General features: G+C 49.1%; 1 protein-coding gene across 2 annotated transcripts; it reads right to left on the bottom strand.

Annotated features, from left to right (window-relative positions):
* Nucleotides 1-72: 72 nt before the first annotated feature.
* Nucleotides 73-18,494, bottom strand: Man1b1 (mannosidase alpha class 1B member 1). 2 transcript variants are annotated; one of them, XM_041674985.1, is made up of 13 exons: nucleotides 18,256-18,494; nucleotides 17,682-17,790; nucleotides 16,785-16,903; nucleotides 12,986-13,140; nucleotides 10,971-11,080; nucleotides 8,610-8,795; nucleotides 6,528-6,676; nucleotides 6,056-6,244; nucleotides 4,028-4,218; nucleotides 3,576-3,696; nucleotides 2,961-3,158; nucleotides 2,748-2,879; nucleotides 73-1,972 (listed from the first exon to the last, which is right to left on the bottom strand). In XM_041674985.1, exons 1-13 carry the CDS (start codon nucleotides 18,364-18,366, stop codon nucleotides 1,769-1,771), a joined length of 1,974 nt encoding a protein of 657 aa, XP_041530919.1. In that variant the 5' UTR covers nucleotides 18,367-18,494; the 3' UTR covers nucleotides 73-1,768. The 2 variants fall into 2 exon arrangements, with proteins under 2 accessions (XP_041530919.1, XP_041530920.1); XM_041674986.1 differs by having other exon boundaries at nucleotides 2,748-2,875.
* Between the last annotated feature and the right edge of the window lie 439 nt (nucleotides 18,495-18,933).

Here is an 18,933-nt window from a genome sequence, read left to right as displayed (position 1 = left end):
CGTGGAGGGACGGGGCCCTTGGGATATGCTCTAGACAAGACAGCACAAAGCACACTGTACACAGCCTGCAGAGACCAGTTAGACATTTAATTAAGCACAGACTCCAGCTCTCAGGCTCGTGCTTCAGGGTGAGAGGGAGGGAATCTGCCTTCCCCGTGCCAGCCTCCCCTCCCATGACTGTTCCCATGTCGTCTGCTTCAACGCGGCCATCAGTTCGCAGCTTCGTAGACATCTTCAACTTGGTTATTCTGACTCATGGCAACTCTTCAGAGGGCCACAGGGACAGCTGCTGTCCCTCGGTAGTGACCACACCCTCCAGAATACATCTGGGAGATCATGCCAGAGATGGAAAATACATACGGCTGCCCATTCACAAGTCTATGGGGCTCCTGGTCCAGAGGACAACACAGGGAAAGACCAACATCAACAGGAAGGGATACAGCCCGAAGTGGGGGGCAGCCTCTCCACACCCGAGTGAGTCCTAAGGATATGTCACCAGGCAGGTCCTTCTTTGTAGACACCTTTGGGATTAGAGCTGGTTTGGGGTACAAGTGATTGACAGAGAGTCCCTGGGGCAACTACTGTGCCTCAGAGGCACAAGGTGGCTGCCACTGAGATGCTCTGAGCTGCAGATGGGGAGAAGGTCAAACCTCCAGATCTTGGGGTGCACAGGGAACACAGGCCCAGAGCCTTGAGGTGCCTTAGATTCTGTACAGTTTACCCTACACTGCTGTGTGGAATTACCCTGGTGTTGGATGGGGAACTACCAGCCAAGGCCCAGGGACAGTCAACTAACAACAGATCAAAGAAAGGGCCTACCCTACCCTCATGTCCATAGGCTCCCACACCCACCAAGGCACAAACATCTGATAAAGGGAAAGGTACACACTTCTGCTGGTGTGCCTCCTCCACAATGTACTCCGACCAGCCAGCTGGTGGTCTTCAGACCATTCTGAGAGCACAAACCAAGCATTCTGGCCTATTTACAGAACGCCCCCAAAGTCTGCTCTCCCCACTCTTCTGACCTGAAGTGAACAGCAGCTCTAACTGGGGGCAGTTACTGCAATGTTACCCAGAGAACCTGCTGTCCCTTACAGCCAGTCCAGACTTTGCAGTCCACAGATACCACTCCCTCCCCAACACAGGACCATTACAGTGGGACCAAGTCCACGCTCATCTCAGCTGAGAAATCACATTACACCAGGGTATCCTGGAAATAAGACAATTTGCTGTTCTAACCCCTGCCAGCCCAGTAGGGTAGCCAGGAGGATCCCTGAGTCCAACCCGTAAACACTAGAGCCACAAGGCCCCTTGAGGTCACAAGGCCCACCAGACCTGTGGGTCAGGACTTGCACAGGCCATCAGGCCAAGCCTGGCACCTCACTGACTTGGGCTATCACTCTGAATTCAACACAGGCACTGGGGTCCTGAGTGGTCCCAGGAGGTAGTCTTGGGACTACCATGGGGCTGCTTGTAGCCAGCCACTAGGGTCATTTGGGGACAAGAATCAGGAGTCATGACTTGAGTTTTCAAGGAACTCAAAGGCTTCTGGTAGACTAGTTAGCCTAAATCCCAGAATCCCATACCTGCTAATTTGACTCTTGTTCCCCCCCACTATCTTCATGAAAAGCTGAGACAGGAGGGGCCTAGAACTGGGCAGGAACATCACATTTGATGGCTGCCCAAAACTATGTGGGCCCTGTGAAGGTCACAGACCTGCTAGGCCCACCTCAGTCTGCCATTGGTCACCAGCCCAGGTGCTATCCTGCTAGGCAGGAGCCCAGATGGGTAGAGGATGGGCTTCTGTGTTGAACACACAGGTGTCCAGGCTGAGCAGCTCCATATCATCAGAAAACAGCAGGTAGAGGTACTTCAGCGTTTCTCCCAAAAAGAAGCTCTCCATCTTGTCCCTGGGATCAGGCTTCTGGGAATTCTGAACGTTGTTGATAGAAGAATAGCCACCTGAGGGGACCTGCATCAGAGCCAAAGCCGCGATGACACACGTTGAGCACAGCTTGGGCCCAATATGAAGCAGTCAAGCTTTAGAAGAACCACTAGCAAGAGGGGTCACCCAGGCTACTTGCTCAACCCCAGCATCTGTGACCCCAGGGTAGACTCAGGGCTAGTGGCCATCTAAGTAATGGCCACAAGGACCCTGTAAAAATGCCCACAACCTGAGTGACCAGAAACTGCCTCCAGAAGGGTATGGTCACAGGACACAGCCAGCACCTAGCTTGTTCTACATAACCTAAGGCAGGCACAGGCAAAAAGATAAAGTTGTTGAGGTTTGGGGCCAAGAGCTGGGTATCACACCTAGACCATGTCTAGTCCCACCACCTTTCCTAACCCTTCCCAATGAGAGGGCAAGGTGAACCATGAACTCCAGGTGGGGACGGTGGGGTGAGGGCAGTACTCTGGGTCACTGAGCAATATTTCATAAACCATGGGCACCACAGGGCAAGAGAAAGAAACCTTCTCAGAAAAGCTTGGGTTCTGAGAGTGAGCCCAGAGACACTGGACATCTGTAAGCCTCTAGAGAACAGGGCCCCAATGCCACTCAGTTCAGCAAGATGACTACCCTATCGAGGGCACACACTACTAAAGGACAGCCAACTAAAGGCCCCAGGAAGCTGGCTCCTCCCAACCTGTGCCCCAGCAGTCTCAAGTGTGGGTCCTGCCAGAGCTTTGCTGGAACCTAGCTGTGTCCGTCACCAGCCAAGACCACAAAGAGGTGCCCAACAGCTCACCCGTGTGTACTTATTGAAGCTCTGCAGGATTTCCCAGCCCCAGTCCTGGTACTTGCGGTCCCTTGTGACACGGTACAGATAGAACAGGCTTTCCACGGTCTCTGGCCGCAGGAGGTTGTGCCTGTCAGCTGGCTAGGAGCAGAGCAAGAGGCTCATGGAGTGTCCAGCCCTGCTGGCATCACCCTGCCCAAATGCAGCCCACACCAGGCTCACCTTGACTTCCACATCCTTATGATCTGCCCGAGGGTGCATGTTGAAATGTGCAATCTCAGGACTCAGACCTGTCTCCATCTGTCGGTTCATCTGGTAACAGGTCTCCATGAGTGACTGAGCCAGATTCATGTGGTCAGCCGGCAGGCCATGATGGACGCCCAAAGCCAGTGTCCCTGGCAGGAAGCACACCAAGTGATCCTGGAAGCAGAGTGTCACATCTAGACCAGGCCAAGTATTTGTGCCAGAAAATCCAGGGGGAAACTCCAGTGCAGGCTCCTGCAGGGGGCCATACTGACTCAGGCCCTCTGGACCCCTTCATCCTACCCACAAATACCTTTCAGAGACCTGCTGCACTTCCAGAACCACAAGGGAGGCAGCTGGCCCTGGGAGAGGCTGTGCCTGCTACCGCAGGGCATGTGGAGGCTCTGCTTGATGCTATCACATGAATAGGTCAAGCCAGGCAGCAAAGGTCAACCTGTGGCTATGACACATAGCTGCTGATAGCTGATGACCAGATTTCCTTATTACTTCTGACAAAAAAACAAAACAAAACAAAAAACCTAAGGCCTTGGAAGTAGTAGCTTCCTAAAGGCTCTGCCAGTCCACACAACTTACCATCTTGGCACTGAAGCGGCCATGGGCAAGTTCTCCCACGAAGGTGAGCATTCCGGGCTGAGAATGCCGTAGCAGGTGTGTCTTTATCCCCTCAATGGCCTTAACATAGTCTTCCAGCAACCTGTGAATATCACAAGTCAGGTTACTCAGGGCATGGCCATGTACCATGTGTCCTTAGAGCTACAGGACCAGGAGCTTTGCTCAGTTTGACCCATACACGACCGCTAGACCTGCCCCTCCCTGGGGAGCAGACATTGCACACACAGCCCAAGTCAAAGCTCAGGCCCTTGAGCACCTGCCATGTAGGCACTGATGCCTTGCTGAATGGCTCATCCCATTTGGGAAGTAAGTTCACATAGGGAAGCCAAACCACCCGCACCACTGCTGGCTCCTAGCAATGGATGGGGACAGAATCTCGGGGCCCTGCATCAAGGCAGTGGGTCAGGCCTCACTGTGTCTCCTTCTTGCCACCCTGGATCCACTGCTTCAGCAGGTACTCATAGTAGCTGTCAGCCCTGGCACCCAAGGTGAACACTCCTGGGTGGGTGAAGAGGCCACTGTTCGTGTTGATGAACATGGGTACCAGCCCGTCCTTCTTCCCAGACAGGGAGTGGATGTGCATTGTCACTTTCTCCACGGCCTCCTGTGGCAGACAAGGGGAGAGTGGGCTTACACCAGTCAATTCTTCCCAAACTTCAGGAAATGGAAAGGGGGCACTTCCTGTCCTGTCCCACAAAGCCAGCAATATCCTAACACCACATGAAAGTACCAGCAGGAAGAAAACTAAAACCACATTCTTAACCTCTGAGCCATCTCTCCAGCCCCCTAAACCCAAATTCTTTAAACATGGAAGCAGGGCTCCTCCACAACAAGCTAACAAGGCAGTTTAGAAGCACATTAACCTGCCATGCCTCCTGGCTCAAGAGGTAAGGATGGTTTCAGTGCATGAGAATCATTTAAATGTCACAAATATCAACAGGATGATCTCAATCGATTAAACAGTATCAGAACAACCAATGCACAATCGCTCAGGCCTGTAACTCAAGAGAATTGCATCAAGTTCAAGGCCAGCCTGGCCTACAGACTAAGATCTTACCTCAAACATACATACAAACAAATGACAAACAAAAACCCCAAACCATTAGAAGAAAATCAATTCTTTCTTTTCCTGATAAAAATATTCAACAGCCAGGCAGTGGTGGTGCATCCCTTTACTCCCAGCACTTGGGAGGTAGAGACAGACGGATCTCTGTGAGTTCAAGGCCAGTCTGGTCTACCAAGCGAGTTCCAGGGAAAGAAAGGAACCCCAACAATTGCAGCAACACAGCAGAAGCTAAATGGAAAAAGCCACCAGGAGATGGCAGAGTGTGGATTCTCAACACATCAGTCCCTTGCACATACCCCTTCATAGAGACAGACAGCAGACTGGAGCTGTCAGGGGCTGGGAATGGAAACACAGAGTCTTTGATTGGCACGTTTCCATTCCACAAGATGAAGAGGCTATTAATAGCTGCTTTTATGTAACAGACATATTGAGAACCAACGAGAATCAATCAGACGGCCCAGCAGATAAAGCCACTTGGAACCCTGGAGCCCACGTATATAAAGTTAGACAGACAGAGACAGCAGCTGTCCTCTGACCTCTACACATGCACCATAGTAAGTACACACATACAAATAATAATAAAAAACAATGGCCAGGCGGTGGTGCACCCCTTTAATTCCAGCATTTGGGAGACAGAGGCAGATGGATCACTGTGAATTCAAGGACAGCCTGGTCTGAGCGAGTTCCAGGACAGCCAGGACTGTTACACAGAGAAACTCTGTCTTGAGAGAAAAAGGAAAATGAAATTCACACACACAGCAATTACACTTGCGAGAAGCACTCATATCCAGGGATATGTCTACCTAGAACCTGCCCATCCTGTCTGAAATTGTTTTGTTTTGTTTTTGTCCCTTACATTTTATTTTTAGTTTGTGCCACTTGCAAGCCGGGGACACACAGAGGCCAAAAGTGGGTGTCAGATCCCTGGAACTGGAGTTACAGAGAAAAGAGCTGGATGTGGTGACTCACATCTTTAAACCCAGTACTCTGGAGGCAGACACAAGTGGACTCTATGAGTTCCAGACTAGCTTGGTTTTTTGTTGGTTTTTTTTTTCCCCCCCAAGATAGGGTTTCACCGCAGTTTTAGAGCCTGTCCCGGAACTAGCTCTTGTAGACCAGGCTGGCCTTGAACTCACAAAGATGCTGGGATTAAAGGTGTGCGCCACCACTGCCTAGCCTAGCTTGGTTTATATAGTGAGCTTTGAGCAATCCAGAAAGATACAGAGAAACTATAACTCAAATCAAACAAACAAATAACAAAAAAGGTACAAAACAGAGGGTTGTGAGTCATCACATGGTTTCTAGGTATTGAACCTGGGACCTCAGCAAGAGCAGCAAGTGCTCTTGACTACGGAGCCATCTCTCTAGCCCCTACCTGGAATTTCTTATTTCCGGTGAGACGAGAGAGCTCCCGGAACTCCAGCTGAATGCTTGTCACTTCTGCCACTGTGCTGTCTGATGTCCACTGGGGCGAGTGGGCAAATCCAGTGCCAATGTTGACATCAGAGTACGGAATCTTGGAGGGTGTGGTGAAGGCAGGCATTAGCCGCTTTCCGAAATCTTCCTAACATGAAACACAACAAAGACGCAAGTGTGAGAGCCTTTTCCTGTCACCCATCTGCACCCAAGCAGAGAAACACAGTTTGGTGGCTCGCTAACACCCATCACACGGCAAAACTAGGCTAAGCACCAGCACCGAGGGACTGCCCTACACACAGCAACAAAGCATGTGGCAGCTCATACACACCAATGCAGAAGAAAACCAAATGCACTGGAAGAGGAAACTGGAAATAAATCCTCCACATTCCCACATCAAGTTACGGGAACCCTCATCCAGGAATACTCACGGCTTTTCTCAGGAAGAGACTGTCCCCTGAGAGGTGGTAGGTGCTCAGCAGGCCCCCTAAGATGCGGATGGTACTCTCAAACAGGTTGACATCGACATTTTTCTTAAAGTCTAATTTCTCTGACACCCAATTCCTTGCTTCCTTAAATTCTGTGTAATGGAAGGGTAAAAGCAAAGGAACAAATGTATAAATCTGTCATTCTATGGCCTGCAGTCCTAGCACTGGGAGGCTGAGCAGGACGACTGCCCAAGCTCAAGGACAGGGCTACATTTTACCTTCTGGGCTATATACCAAGACCCTGTTTTTATTTTATTTTATTTATTTCTACGTATGTGAGTGTTGTGTGGGCATATATGTCTGTGCACCATGTATGTACGATGCCTGCAGAGATGAGAAGACAGTTAGATTCCCTCTGGAAATGAGGTTATAGGTGGGTGGTGGGAACTAAACCTGTGCTCTAAGCCAGTGCTCTTAACCACTGAGCCATCTCTTCCATCTCCCAAGACGTTGTTTTAAAATATATTTTGAGACTTTATTTTTGTGTACAGATGTTTTACTTGCATGAATGTCTGTGTATGAAATGTGTGCATCAGATCCTCTGAAACTGAAGTTACAGACAGTTGTTAGCTGCTATGTGGGTACTGGAAACAGAACCCGGTCCTTTGGAAGAAAAGCCAATGTTCTTTCTTAACCACTGAGCCATCTTTCTATCCCCAAGACGTTTTTTAAAGCCAAAACAAAACAAACAAACACACTAGCCAGGCATGGTATAGCATACCATGGAGGTAGGAATCTTCAGCTATACATGTAGTTCAAGGTCAGCCTAGGCTACCTGAGACCTGTCTTAACAAACAGGGTAGGTGAGATGGTTTGTTACCCATTTACAACCAAGTCTAACGACCTGGGTTCAATCCCGGGAATCCACATGGTGGAAGACCACCAACTCCCATGAGTTGGCGCCTGACCTATACATGTGTGCCATAATACACACAGGCGCCCACACAGAGACACACAAAAGCAATACATTTAACAAACAATCCCAAACAAAAGGCCCTCTCATGGAGCAGCTCTGGTAAGCGGAAACAGTCCCCAGCAGATACTCTGACATGAGGAGCGCATGAGTGACTCACTGGCAGCCACTCAAACAATTTGGGGCTGGAGTAACAGCTCAGCAGTTAAGAGTACTTGCTGCTATTGTAGGACAGTTCTCAGCACCATAAAGAAACTCATAACTTACGTGTGCAACTACAGCTCTAGAGGAACTGATGTCTTTGGCTTTGCAAGGGCACCTGGACGCATATGTACAAGCTACATGCAGATACACATGCCATACATGATTAAAAATAATAAATCTGGGCTGGAGAGATGGCTCAGCAGTTAAGAGCACTGACTGCTCTTCCAGAGGACCCGGGTTCAACTCCCAGCACCCACATCTGTTTATAACTCCAGTTCCAGAGGAACCCGACACCCTCACACAGACATACACATAGGCAAAACACCAATAAACATAAAATAAAAATAAATTATAAGCCGGGCGGTGGTGGCGCACGCCTTTAATCCCAGCATTCGGAAGGCAGAGGCAGGCGGATCTCTGTGAGTTCGAGGCCAGCCTGGTCTACAAGAGCTAGTTCCAGGACAGGAACCAAAAGCTACGGAGAAACCCTGTCTCGAAAAATCAAATAAATAAATAAATAAATAAATAAAAATAAATAAATTATAAAAATAAATCTTTTAAAATAAAAACAATTCTCAATTAGAAATGATTGAGGACCCACACTACCAAGTTAAATGGGATCTGCATAACCCGGAGGACGTCCTGGAGTTACAGGGCCAAGTCGTCCTTACTGCAGCAGAGTAGACTGAATGAGAGCCGAGGCCACCCTTAGCTCTTCAGGAGGTAAGAGACAGCTGCTCTGAGTGAGTGGCCAAATGAAAACTGGGCTCTGAACACACTAAGCACACACCTTCTGTACCCAGGACAGAAGAAAACCAAAGTCCAATGGAGTAGCCTCTGTGCCCACACAGAGCCCTGACAATACTGCTCTGCCTTATGTGTCACACACGGAAACAAAGAGTCATTACCTTTCTTCAAACCCAAAATCCACATGGTATCCAAGGCGTCGATCAGGGTGAGGCCCAGGCCAAACCACTCACTGAAAGTTTTGGACACAGGCTTCAGTTCATCATGGCCCCAAGCAAACTTTCGGTAACCTTTCCAAGCATGGAGAAAGGCCTCAATCACCCCCTTCTGGCGCTCATTCGGGGGACCTAGAGAGGAGAACACACAAGTGGTAGGGAACAGTCCAGCTCCTGGGGCAGGCAGGGGTCAAAGACCAGCTGTGACCCCTCAGTTACAGTACTGAGATGGACTGGTATAAAATGGGCAGAGTGAGTTATAGTGAGGCAGTGATGGCCGAGGCCAGAGCACAGCACACAGTGATCAGTAAGCAAGTCCTCTGCAGGCTGCACGCAGTGGCACTAGGACCTCAGGGCCCTCTCTGTTCATGGGGAACAGGGAAGCATTCCTATGGTCCACCACAACAAAGCAGAGTAAAGCCCTTTGAAGCAGATGGTGAATGCAGAGCCTGGCCACCAGAGTGTGCGATGTGAACTTAGGAGTAAATAGGAACCAGCAATTCAGCACTGTGGCATATACACCCTAGGTGCGCACACACACATATTATCCAACCAGATGAGATTCCAGAGTCCCATAGGGACAGGGGCAGGTGCAGATACATCAGTACCTATATGGCCTCACCTCCATGGGGAGTTTTCTCTTCCCAAACTAGGTAGCACATAGCAGTCTTTAGGGTGTCACACCACACGCCTATTCCCACCAGGTTCTAAGGTTCCTGTTGGACAAGGCTTGACCCTACCACTGCTAACACAGTGGTCTCTATGTGCCCCAACAAGTGGTACCAGGACTCAGAGGTTCAGTTTCCTGTAAGCAGGCTCTTGCAGGACTAGCCAGAGCCTCAGTTTCTATATGTACAATGGAGCTAGACAGACATCTCTTACAGCAAAGAACACTGTAACAGAAACAGGCTGGGTACACTATGAGAATGGAAATGGGCTAGCACACACACAGAGCTCTTAGCACAAGGCTGGGACCAAGCAGATCTCAATAAACGATGCTACAATCCCAGTGGCCCACAGACCTGTTCAAAGACCTGTTAGGTCTAGAAATAACTTGAAACAAGTTGACACATCAAAGGACACTTGTGTCTCTTATTTTCTTTTCTTTTTCTTTTTTTTTTTTTGGTTTTTCAAGACAGGGTTTCTCTGTGTCACTTTGTTGCCTGCCCTGGAACTAGCTCTTGTAGACCAGGCTGCCTCAAACTCACAGAGATCCACCTGCCTCTGCCTCCCAAGTGCTGGGATTAAAGGTGTGCACCACCACTGCCTGGCTATCTCATATTTTCTTAAAAATTTATTATGTGGGCTGGAGAGATGGGTCAGAGGTTAAGAGCACTGACTGTTCTTCCAGAGGTCCTGAGTTCAATTCCCAGCAACCACATGGTAGCTCACAACCATTTGTAATGAGACCTGATGCCCTCTTCTGGCGTGCAGGCAGAATATAGGCAGCAGAACCACTACATACATAATAAATAATAAATCTTAAAAAAGTTTAAAAAAATTATGTATTTTTTTAGGCATGAGTGCTGTCTACACACATGCCTAAATGTTAGAAGAGGGCATCAGATCCCATTATAGAGAGCTGTGAACCACCATGTGGTTTCTGGGAATTGAACTCAGGACCTGTAAAAGAGCAGTAAATGCTCTTAATCGTTGAGCCAATTATTTTATTTTATTTTATTTTATTTTTTGAGACAGGGTCTCTCTGTGTAACAGCCCTAGCTATCCTAGAACTTGCTTTATAGACCTGGCTGGTCACAAACTTAGAGATCTGCCTACCTCTGCCTCCCAAGTGCTGGGATTAAAGGCGTGTGCCACCATTCCCAGCTTCTTTAACAAGGTATTTATTTTTATTGATGCCCAGGTGGTGATGGTGCCTGCCTTTAATCCCAGCACTCTGAGTTTAAGGCCAACCTGGTCTATAGAACAAGTTCCAAGACAGCCAAAGCTACAACAGAGAAACCCTGTCAACAAAACAAAACAAAATAAAAAAATGATTTTATTGAATCTTTATCATTAATATGTGTAACTTTAATCTTGTGTATTTTCTTACACTAAGGCACAACCTGGCCCAGGAGCAGAATGGCAAAGTTAGACTTCTCAAACACAGCATCCTCTCTGATAGCTCAGTGCTCAGGCAAAAAAATCAGGGGAACTAAGAAGCCACAGACAGTCACAGGGCTGCACAAAGTATGTGGATCGAGCAAGGGTGCTGAAGGGGGAGCTGCGCAGGGATCGGGATGTAGAGTAACAACCTCCAGGCTCTTGGGCACAGCTCTGGTGAGGAAAGGGGGCAGGAAAACTCACCTGGCTTTTTCCACATCCTAGGTGCCAGAAAAGGAGGTTTGGTGGAGGCTTCAGCTCTTTTTGAAGGGAGTTCAGTGGCCTGTTCAGGCTCAATCACTGCTCCCCGCCAGCTTGGGGGGAGCAGGGAAAAAGCAGTCAGCTAGATCAACCAGTTGATGTTACACCCTCCAAACCCACAATGTGCCCAGGACAAGGCCTGCTCCACTGTGGGAGCACAACACGGAGTGACAGGAAAACAACCAACTAATTCTGACTCACACACACCCATCTGGAACATGGCTTCCTGGGTACAGTCATCTGAATGTGGACAATTCCAGGGCTGTATAAGGGAGAGTCTAAATCAGAGATCTAAGCTAAAGGAGCTCCTGAGATCTGTAGAAAATACAAGGAGCAACCCTGGGGACGGATGCAGTGGCCAGAGGTTGAAGCTGCTATGGTATAAATAAACTGAATACACCCAAAGAGAAACCAGATGGGTGCAGGAGTCAGGGTGGCTGCCTAGACTGGCACTGTCTCTGCTCACGGATATGACATCTGGAGAGTCCCTCTAGGGTTCTGTCCAACGATAAGACACCAGGAACAGGCAGAGGTTTGCCATATGACACCTGGTTGAGTGTGGACTCAAAGGTTTCTTTTTTGTTGCTGCTATAGTATATGTGTTTTCCTGTTTGTCCTAATAATTTTTATGTGTATTGAACATTTGCCTGTATGTATGCATTTGTACCATGTGTGCACCTGGTGCCCTCAGAGGTCAGAGAAAGAAGTCAGGTCCCCTGAAACTATAGTTATGGATTGCTCTGAGTCACTATGTGGATGCTGGGAACTGAACCTGGGTCCTTTGCAAAAACCAGTGTTCTTAACTTCTATTCCATCTCCCCAGGCCCACCTCTTTTTTTTTTTTTTGAGTAGCCTTGGCTGACACCTGGAACTTGCTACATAGACACACCAGGTCTCCAGCCTTTACTTCCCAAGTGCTGGGATTACAGATGCAAGCTACCATGCTTGGCTTTTTTTCTTTCTTTTTCTTTTCTTTCTTTCTTTCTTTCTTTCTTTTTTTTTTTTTTTGAGGCAGGGTTTTTACTGTATCATTGACTATCCTGGAACTCACAGAGATCCACCTGCCTCTGCCTCCCAAGTGCTGGGATTAAAGGCATGTGCTGCCACCACCTGGCTTCTTTATTTTTTATAATATAGAATGTTTCACAGATTTGTATGCCATGCTTATATAGGGGGGATGCTAGTCTTCTCTGTCACTTCAAAAGATCTCTTCAACAACCTGAGCAGAATTGGACCCAGGCTCAGCTACTACCCACCCCTCCATTCCTCTGTCTTTAAGAGTACTATAATCAATACCGAGCTGACTCAGATGCTGGCTGTGGAAGCAAATCCTTTCCTCCTGCAAACATGATCAAGAGCTTCTCCAAACCGCTATTCTCCCTAGGACTTTTCTAGGCCGCTACTTCCACCCTGTCTCCTTATGTGCTCGTGGATCTAAGACCTCAGGTTGCACATCCTTAGGACAGCTCCTTAGGCTCAGAGGTTAGGGCACACCTCCTGGGAGAGCTGCACCTGATGCTTTCAAGGGTGACACTGAGCAGGAAGTGAAGCTGAAGGCCTTCTAGGACTGAGGCGTCTGTGAGTACAGCCAGCAAGCAACTCGCTGGCTGACAAGTGCCAGCCCAGTCCAGGGAACCAGGCCACGTCCTCTCATTCTGCTCACTGCCAGGTCATAGGTGGCTAGAACAGGAAGTGCCTGTCACCAGTTGTCACCCCACAGCCACCTGCCACAGAAAAAGACCGAGTCTCACTTTCCTCCTTCCCGCCATTCCTCTGGACCTTCTACCCTCACACGCCTTAAAATAGTCCTGCTCTCAGACCATGTGGCTCTGAAACTGACTGTATAATAAAACCTATTGAAGCCATCTTTAGAACAGTCTGTTTCAAATGGGAAATATGACATTGACAAAATGAACTCTCATTAAAATAACAAATTCAGACCCATCTCCTGCTTGTACCTGATGACGGTCCTCTGTGTGTTTTCCTCCTGCTGGGCATCCCCCAGGGCTGTCTCCTTCTCCTTAGCATCATCCTGGGTTTCCTCCTTGGAGACTGTGTTGGGGGGTCTGATCTGCAGGTGGGGAGGGCCCCTCCGGAAATGCCTTTGCTGCTTCTAAACCAATATCAGAGTTACATGTGAAAATACATCACCTGTCATGGCCTGGGCTTCTCTATATGCAGAAGATTGTGTCCCTCAGACGTGTATTCACACCCAGAGAGGACAGTGTGCTGTTGTGTTCTACTAAAGCCTTGGGGAACTGGCTGCACTTTTTAGCAGTCTGCAGGTTTGAAAGATGAGCTGCTTAGGAACTTGGTGAAATAGAAAATGGCTAATGCAGGCCTGGATACAGAGCTGAGAGCCCTGGTGGGAACAGCTGAAAACTGAAACAGTCCTAGAGGGATAAGAACAACAAAGATAAAGACATTGTGGGTAGCAGCCAGGGTTACTCACTCCATCTGAGAAAGTGCAAAAAGCCTTGGGTTCTCACAAATCAAAGGGCTGCAAATAGCTGGGCAGTGGTGGCACATGCCTTTAATCCCAGCGCTTGGGAGGCAGAGGCCAGTCTGGTCTACAGAGTTCCAGGACAGCCAGAGCTGTTACACAGAGAAACACTGTCTCGAAAAATAAATTAAAAAAAAAAAAAAGGGAAGAAAAAAGAAAGAAAAGAAAAACGTGGGGGGGGGACCTGCAAATGATGGAGCTAGGTCCCCACTGCCACCCTCCCCTCAGAGCAGTCCTGGCAACAGGACAGTGTACTTCCCAGACTCATTCTGTGCTCCACAGCATCAGGCACAGAAATTTACCCTTAGCTTTATTTATATCCTCAATAAATGATTTGGTAAATTACATTTATTACATTACATACATACATGCAATGGATGACCCAGCTCTAAGAATTTACATGACAGAAGATACTAAAACTTAGGATGAAAATGCACACAACACAGACCTAATCCCAGTACTCCAGAAGCAGGCTACTCTCTAAGTTCAAGGCCAGTTTGCTTTACAGATCCCATTCCAGGACAGGCAGGGGTGTCCTGGGATAATCCGTCTGTACACTGTGAACATGCATTCCTCTCACTGGTTAATAATACAGCTGAACTGGCCCATAGCCAGGCAGAATAAGGATAGGCGGAAAAGCCAAATGGAGACACAGGGAGAAAGAAGGGTGGAGTCGGGAGAGATATGAGCCAGCCACCAGAGGAACAAGACATGCTAGAGAACAGGAAAGCCACAAAATCACATGGCAAAGTGCAGATTAATAGAAATGGGTTAACTTAAGTTCTAAGAACTAATAATTATTAATAATAATAATTAATAATAAGTAATGATAAGCCTGAGCTATAGGCCAAACATTCTGTAATTAATATAAACTTTTGTATGATTATTTAGGACTGGGCAGTTGGGACAAAAGGAAAGGTCTGCCTCCGTTTATACAGGGCTACACAAGAAACCCTGTCTTGAAAAACTAACTATATAAATAAGTAAATAAATCCACATGATACCTAATCCCCAACTGTACTCAAATGTGTATATCCAATTAAATCTACTAAAGTACATCAAATATTTAAAAAATTGGCTTAAGTAGGGTGACAATGAATGCCTTCCATTCTACCTGTCTTATCGGCATTCCAATCCTCCTTCTTTCACACTGAAATCAGAGTACAAACCTCCCTTCCGGGAAAAGTCAGGCTGAGCACATGACAAAGTCCATAAAGCTGCTCAGGGCAGCACACTGAACAACTGGAAAATAACTTAGGATACTTATCTCTTGCATTTGGCAACATTACCACTTACAGGAAAAGCCCAAGCAGGAAAGTATCCACCCAATGGAAACATTCCATCCTGCAGGGAAGCTCCCTAAGCAGGAAGCCCCTGAAACTGACCAGATTCTCTAGGCTCCTCCCTGCCAGAGGAAGAAATGGAAGCTCAGAGTTCCTCTCAGAGGAGCTGAGCTGCAATGAAGACCCTCAGGGAAGGCAAGCTGCAAAGACCCAGTCCAGAGCACCTGCCTGAAAGCAGCAACAGCCAGCAGCTGCCGGGAAGAGATGAGACCAACTGCAGCACCTGGAAAGGACGCTCTCCAACCTGCTGAGCTGCCTGCAGGCTGTGCAGTGTGCTCCAGGGTCCCGGCTTATGTGAGCTGTCACTCATGCTGGGGTGGGCTTTGGGTGATGCAGCGGTCTTTGGATCATTTCTTCACCTGTAAGTAACCTCTCCCCCATAGTCCTGTAAGTAACCCCGTAAAAGTCATTGGACTTTGGTAGCATCTGTACTTTGGTCTATCGTAGGATCTCTATCTGGGGTGAGTTGACGTGTGCTGCATCTCCCGAAAAACACAAGGAAACTGGAAGCATCACCATCATGTGCACAGACCTGTCTAGAAGCAAGTCTGTCACTCAAAAGCTGTATCAACAATCCTACAGGGGCAGCATGCTGATTGTCCTTTTTAAACCCTACCCACTCCCTATATGGCCTGACCAAGGGGCTTGCCAACACAGACTTGGTCTACTCTCCTGTCCTTTCTAGTGAGTATCCAGCAACTTAGTAACGGCAAGCTTTCTGAAGACAAAACGTACAACACTCCCTGTTCAGAATGAAGGTACCCCCAAATTCACCAAGACAACAACGCCATGCTTGGATCCCCAGCCAATATGTGTCTATGTCTCAATTCAGGACCTAGTACTGGAAAAGCAATTCCCTAGAGAGGCGTTAGCAGGGGCTTCCTGTTTGTATGAAAGCCTATAAGGATATGAAACCTCCACCTGTGCCCAGGACTCCACCTATAGAGAAGTTGAAGTTTTACAACATCTGCTATGTGATAGAGAAAAAAAGCAACTGACAGCCAAAGGTTTCGGGGTGTAGATGAACCCAACTGCTGTGGGCAACTGTCCCAGCTCTCAGGAAACCTAGGTCCGACCTGTCTCTATCACAGATCAGCTCTCAGCAACTGGCTCTCTTGTTGCCTCTGACCTACCTCTAGACTCCACTCCCCATAACCCTAAACTTCTCAGAGTAGATACCCCAGGATGGGGCTGGGCTGTTCCCAAAACCTCTCCTAGACAAATTATGCTGCCTCTACCCAGGACGCCCCAGACATGACTGACAGGTGATTCTAATACCACCCACCCACAATGTCTCCATACTGCCTCCTAGGCACACACAGCAGTCAAATGGAGCACCTCAGTGTTCTACTGGCTCCTGCTAATTTCTCACTGTCCCTCTGCAGGGGACCCTCACTCTATCCCCACACCATGACCAACTGTGCAGCACCTTCCTCCACTGTGAAGCATCTCCACCTGAGCATGGCTCTACTCCCTCTTCAGATCTTCCGAGGGCACCGGCCACACCCCTCAGGCACCACCAGAACCATAACTTTACAAAGGTCTATCTCCTTCAACCTTGCTCTGCCCACCCAGACAGAAATGGGGGCTTCTTGAACATTTCCCCAGATGGCTCCAGCTCTCAGCACTCTGCCATGTGCCAGTTGTCTGATACTGCCCTTCCCATCAGCTTCTGCGGTTCCTTCAAAGGGAAAAGTCTCTTTCCTCATAAGTAGGCAGTCAGCACCGAACACTGGAGCTGGACCATGGTGCTGTGCAAAGAAACTGAAGCAAGTATCCTCCCCTTCTTTCCCCAGCTTTATACAGACAGCCTCAATTGAGCCTTCAGCCTCTTTGAGACACTGTCTGTCAACCTGCAAGGTTCCAGAGCAGACCCCAGCGGCAACTCTGCACAGCCTTTACTGGAAATACCTGAGGGACTATGGCTGGAAACTCTTCTGGTTTAGTGCCTTCCTTCTGAGGAGCTGGTAGGACAGGTGGGACTACTTCCGGCTTCATCTTCTGCTCTTCTGCAGGAGTGCCACTCAGTCCTGTGGAAGAAAATCTTTTACTTTAAGGCCCAGATAGGCTCACAAAGAGGTGCCTAAATATGTGTTATTTGTTTTAGGTCGGTGAGATCTCCTAGAAGCTACTGAATTCAAGAAAGTCCGGAGGAATCAAACCTGATATACATTTACATACATACATATATACACACACACAAACATATATTTTTTATTGAAAGTAGGGTTTTATGTAGCCCAGGCTAGCCTCAAAGTCCTGATCCTTCTGCCTCTACTTCCCAAGTGCTGGGACTACAGTCAGGCTGAATCCGTTCCTTTTCAAGCATTTAGCAGAGTGTGTCCTTAAGCACAACACGCAAATACCCAAACACATCAATTTCATATTGTCTTTACTGGAAAGAAGAGCATGGTGGTAAACAGCTTCATCTGCGCAATTTGCAGCACTGTTTGGGTCTCCAAGAGCGGCAACCCTAGCGAATCCCAGAAGAGATCCTCAGCATCCTCTCAGGAAATCTGTTGGTCTTTGGCAAACACACTGTAACAAGTGGTAGGAACACTTCGTGTGAGTGGTACTGATGCTCCTGACTGACATTCTCTGACAGAGAGAGGAGCACTGCTGGCATCAAATACCTGAAGAGCAACCTACAGTCAGCTGCACAGCCAGGTGGCCATACTGACCCCCACTTCCACCTCTTGCTCATCTGACACCACATATGCCTCCTGGTACTGTCTCAACTGGACTGCAAGAATGTATCTGACCTCAGCCTGCACCCCCACATCCCTAACACCACTGGTTTTCCGATACCTTTCCACTGGTCAGCTGCCTGAAGATAAGACAAGAATCCACAGATAATCAGAAAGCCCAGGAGGACGAGAATCACGTTCCGCTGTAACCTTGAAAGTTGCTTCCATTTCTGAGGGAGAGCCAGAAATGACACTTGTCACAGATTCGGAGGACAGCAATACAGAGAGAACCTGCAGCATGTCCATACTTAAGGGAAGTTTCCTGTCAGCAAAGTTTACATGGCTGGGGCAGCACCAGGGGTGACAGGGCACACTGGCTTACACGTGGCAACAGCTGTACACCATCTGTTTAGCTGAACATGCAATTGAGAAAAACTCCTGAAATCCCCATGCCCTGGCCCGGGCGTTGAACGAACCATGCATCTGACCATACATGCTGGACCCGTGCCCCTCAGCCAAGGACCACCAGAAACACCTGGCATTAGGCAGGGGACCCAACAACATCGGGACTCAAGCTGCGAGAACCAGACGCGGCAGGGGAACTTCTACAAGCTGGAAGAGACCCGGACGCCAGAGTCCAGGCTCCAGTAGAACGCTACCCACCGCAGGACGTCCCTATCCGGACCCCGCCTCACCCTCCAGCATGAGCGCCGCCGCCGGCTCTTGCTGTTGTCGTAGCTCTCGCCCAGGCTCAGCGTCACCGAGATGAAGTCCCGGTGAGGCGCCGGCGGCGGCGGTGGGTACATGACTGCGAAGCTGGCCCAAGAGACCTCGCTTGCTGGAGGCGTCAGGAAACCCAAGACTGAGAAAGACCGCGAGCTGCCATAGCGAAGGCGTCCACACCCCGCCCATCACCCTAGACACCAGTACGCACGCGCCGCGTCTTGGGGTTCATTGCGCAAGCGCACGACCCTACTCTAATCGTGGCGCAGGCGTACAGCCTTGACTTGGTATTTCCTGGTGAGTCGCTTGCGTCAGGACGCCCGCCCCCGCGCCGTTTGATGTAATCTCATCGCGCCTTACGTCACTGACTTGCGTCCTCCTGGGCGGGCGTAGGCGTCCTGCGGCCTCCTTGCTGGGGGCGGACCAGCTACAGCATGGAGGTGTGGTCCTGGTCGCGGTTCTGCCTCCCTTGAGATGAGGCCGTCCTGGCCTGAAGGATTCTCGGGCTTGGTCTGGGGGAGCGAGGTCCGGCATCCGCCCGGCGGAGCTGAAACGGAGAACTCCCGGCCGAGGGGACGAGCGGCCCTGCTGAGGCCGAGGCCTGGCCTGACTCACCGTTCCGAGCGCTGGCTCTTTCTTTCTCCTCGCTG

The sequence above is a fragment of the Microtus oregoni genome, unplaced genomic scaffold (genome assembly GCF_018167655.1).
Source record: "Microtus oregoni isolate MIOR12 unplaced genomic scaffold, Mior012 000025F_ref0000491, whole genome shotgun sequence".
Taxonomy (NCBI): Eukaryota; Metazoa; Chordata; class Mammalia; order Rodentia; family Cricetidae; genus Microtus; species Microtus oregoni.
The sequence above is the reverse complement of the archived record's forward strand: the minus strand, read 5'-3'. Positions and strand labels throughout refer to the sequence as shown.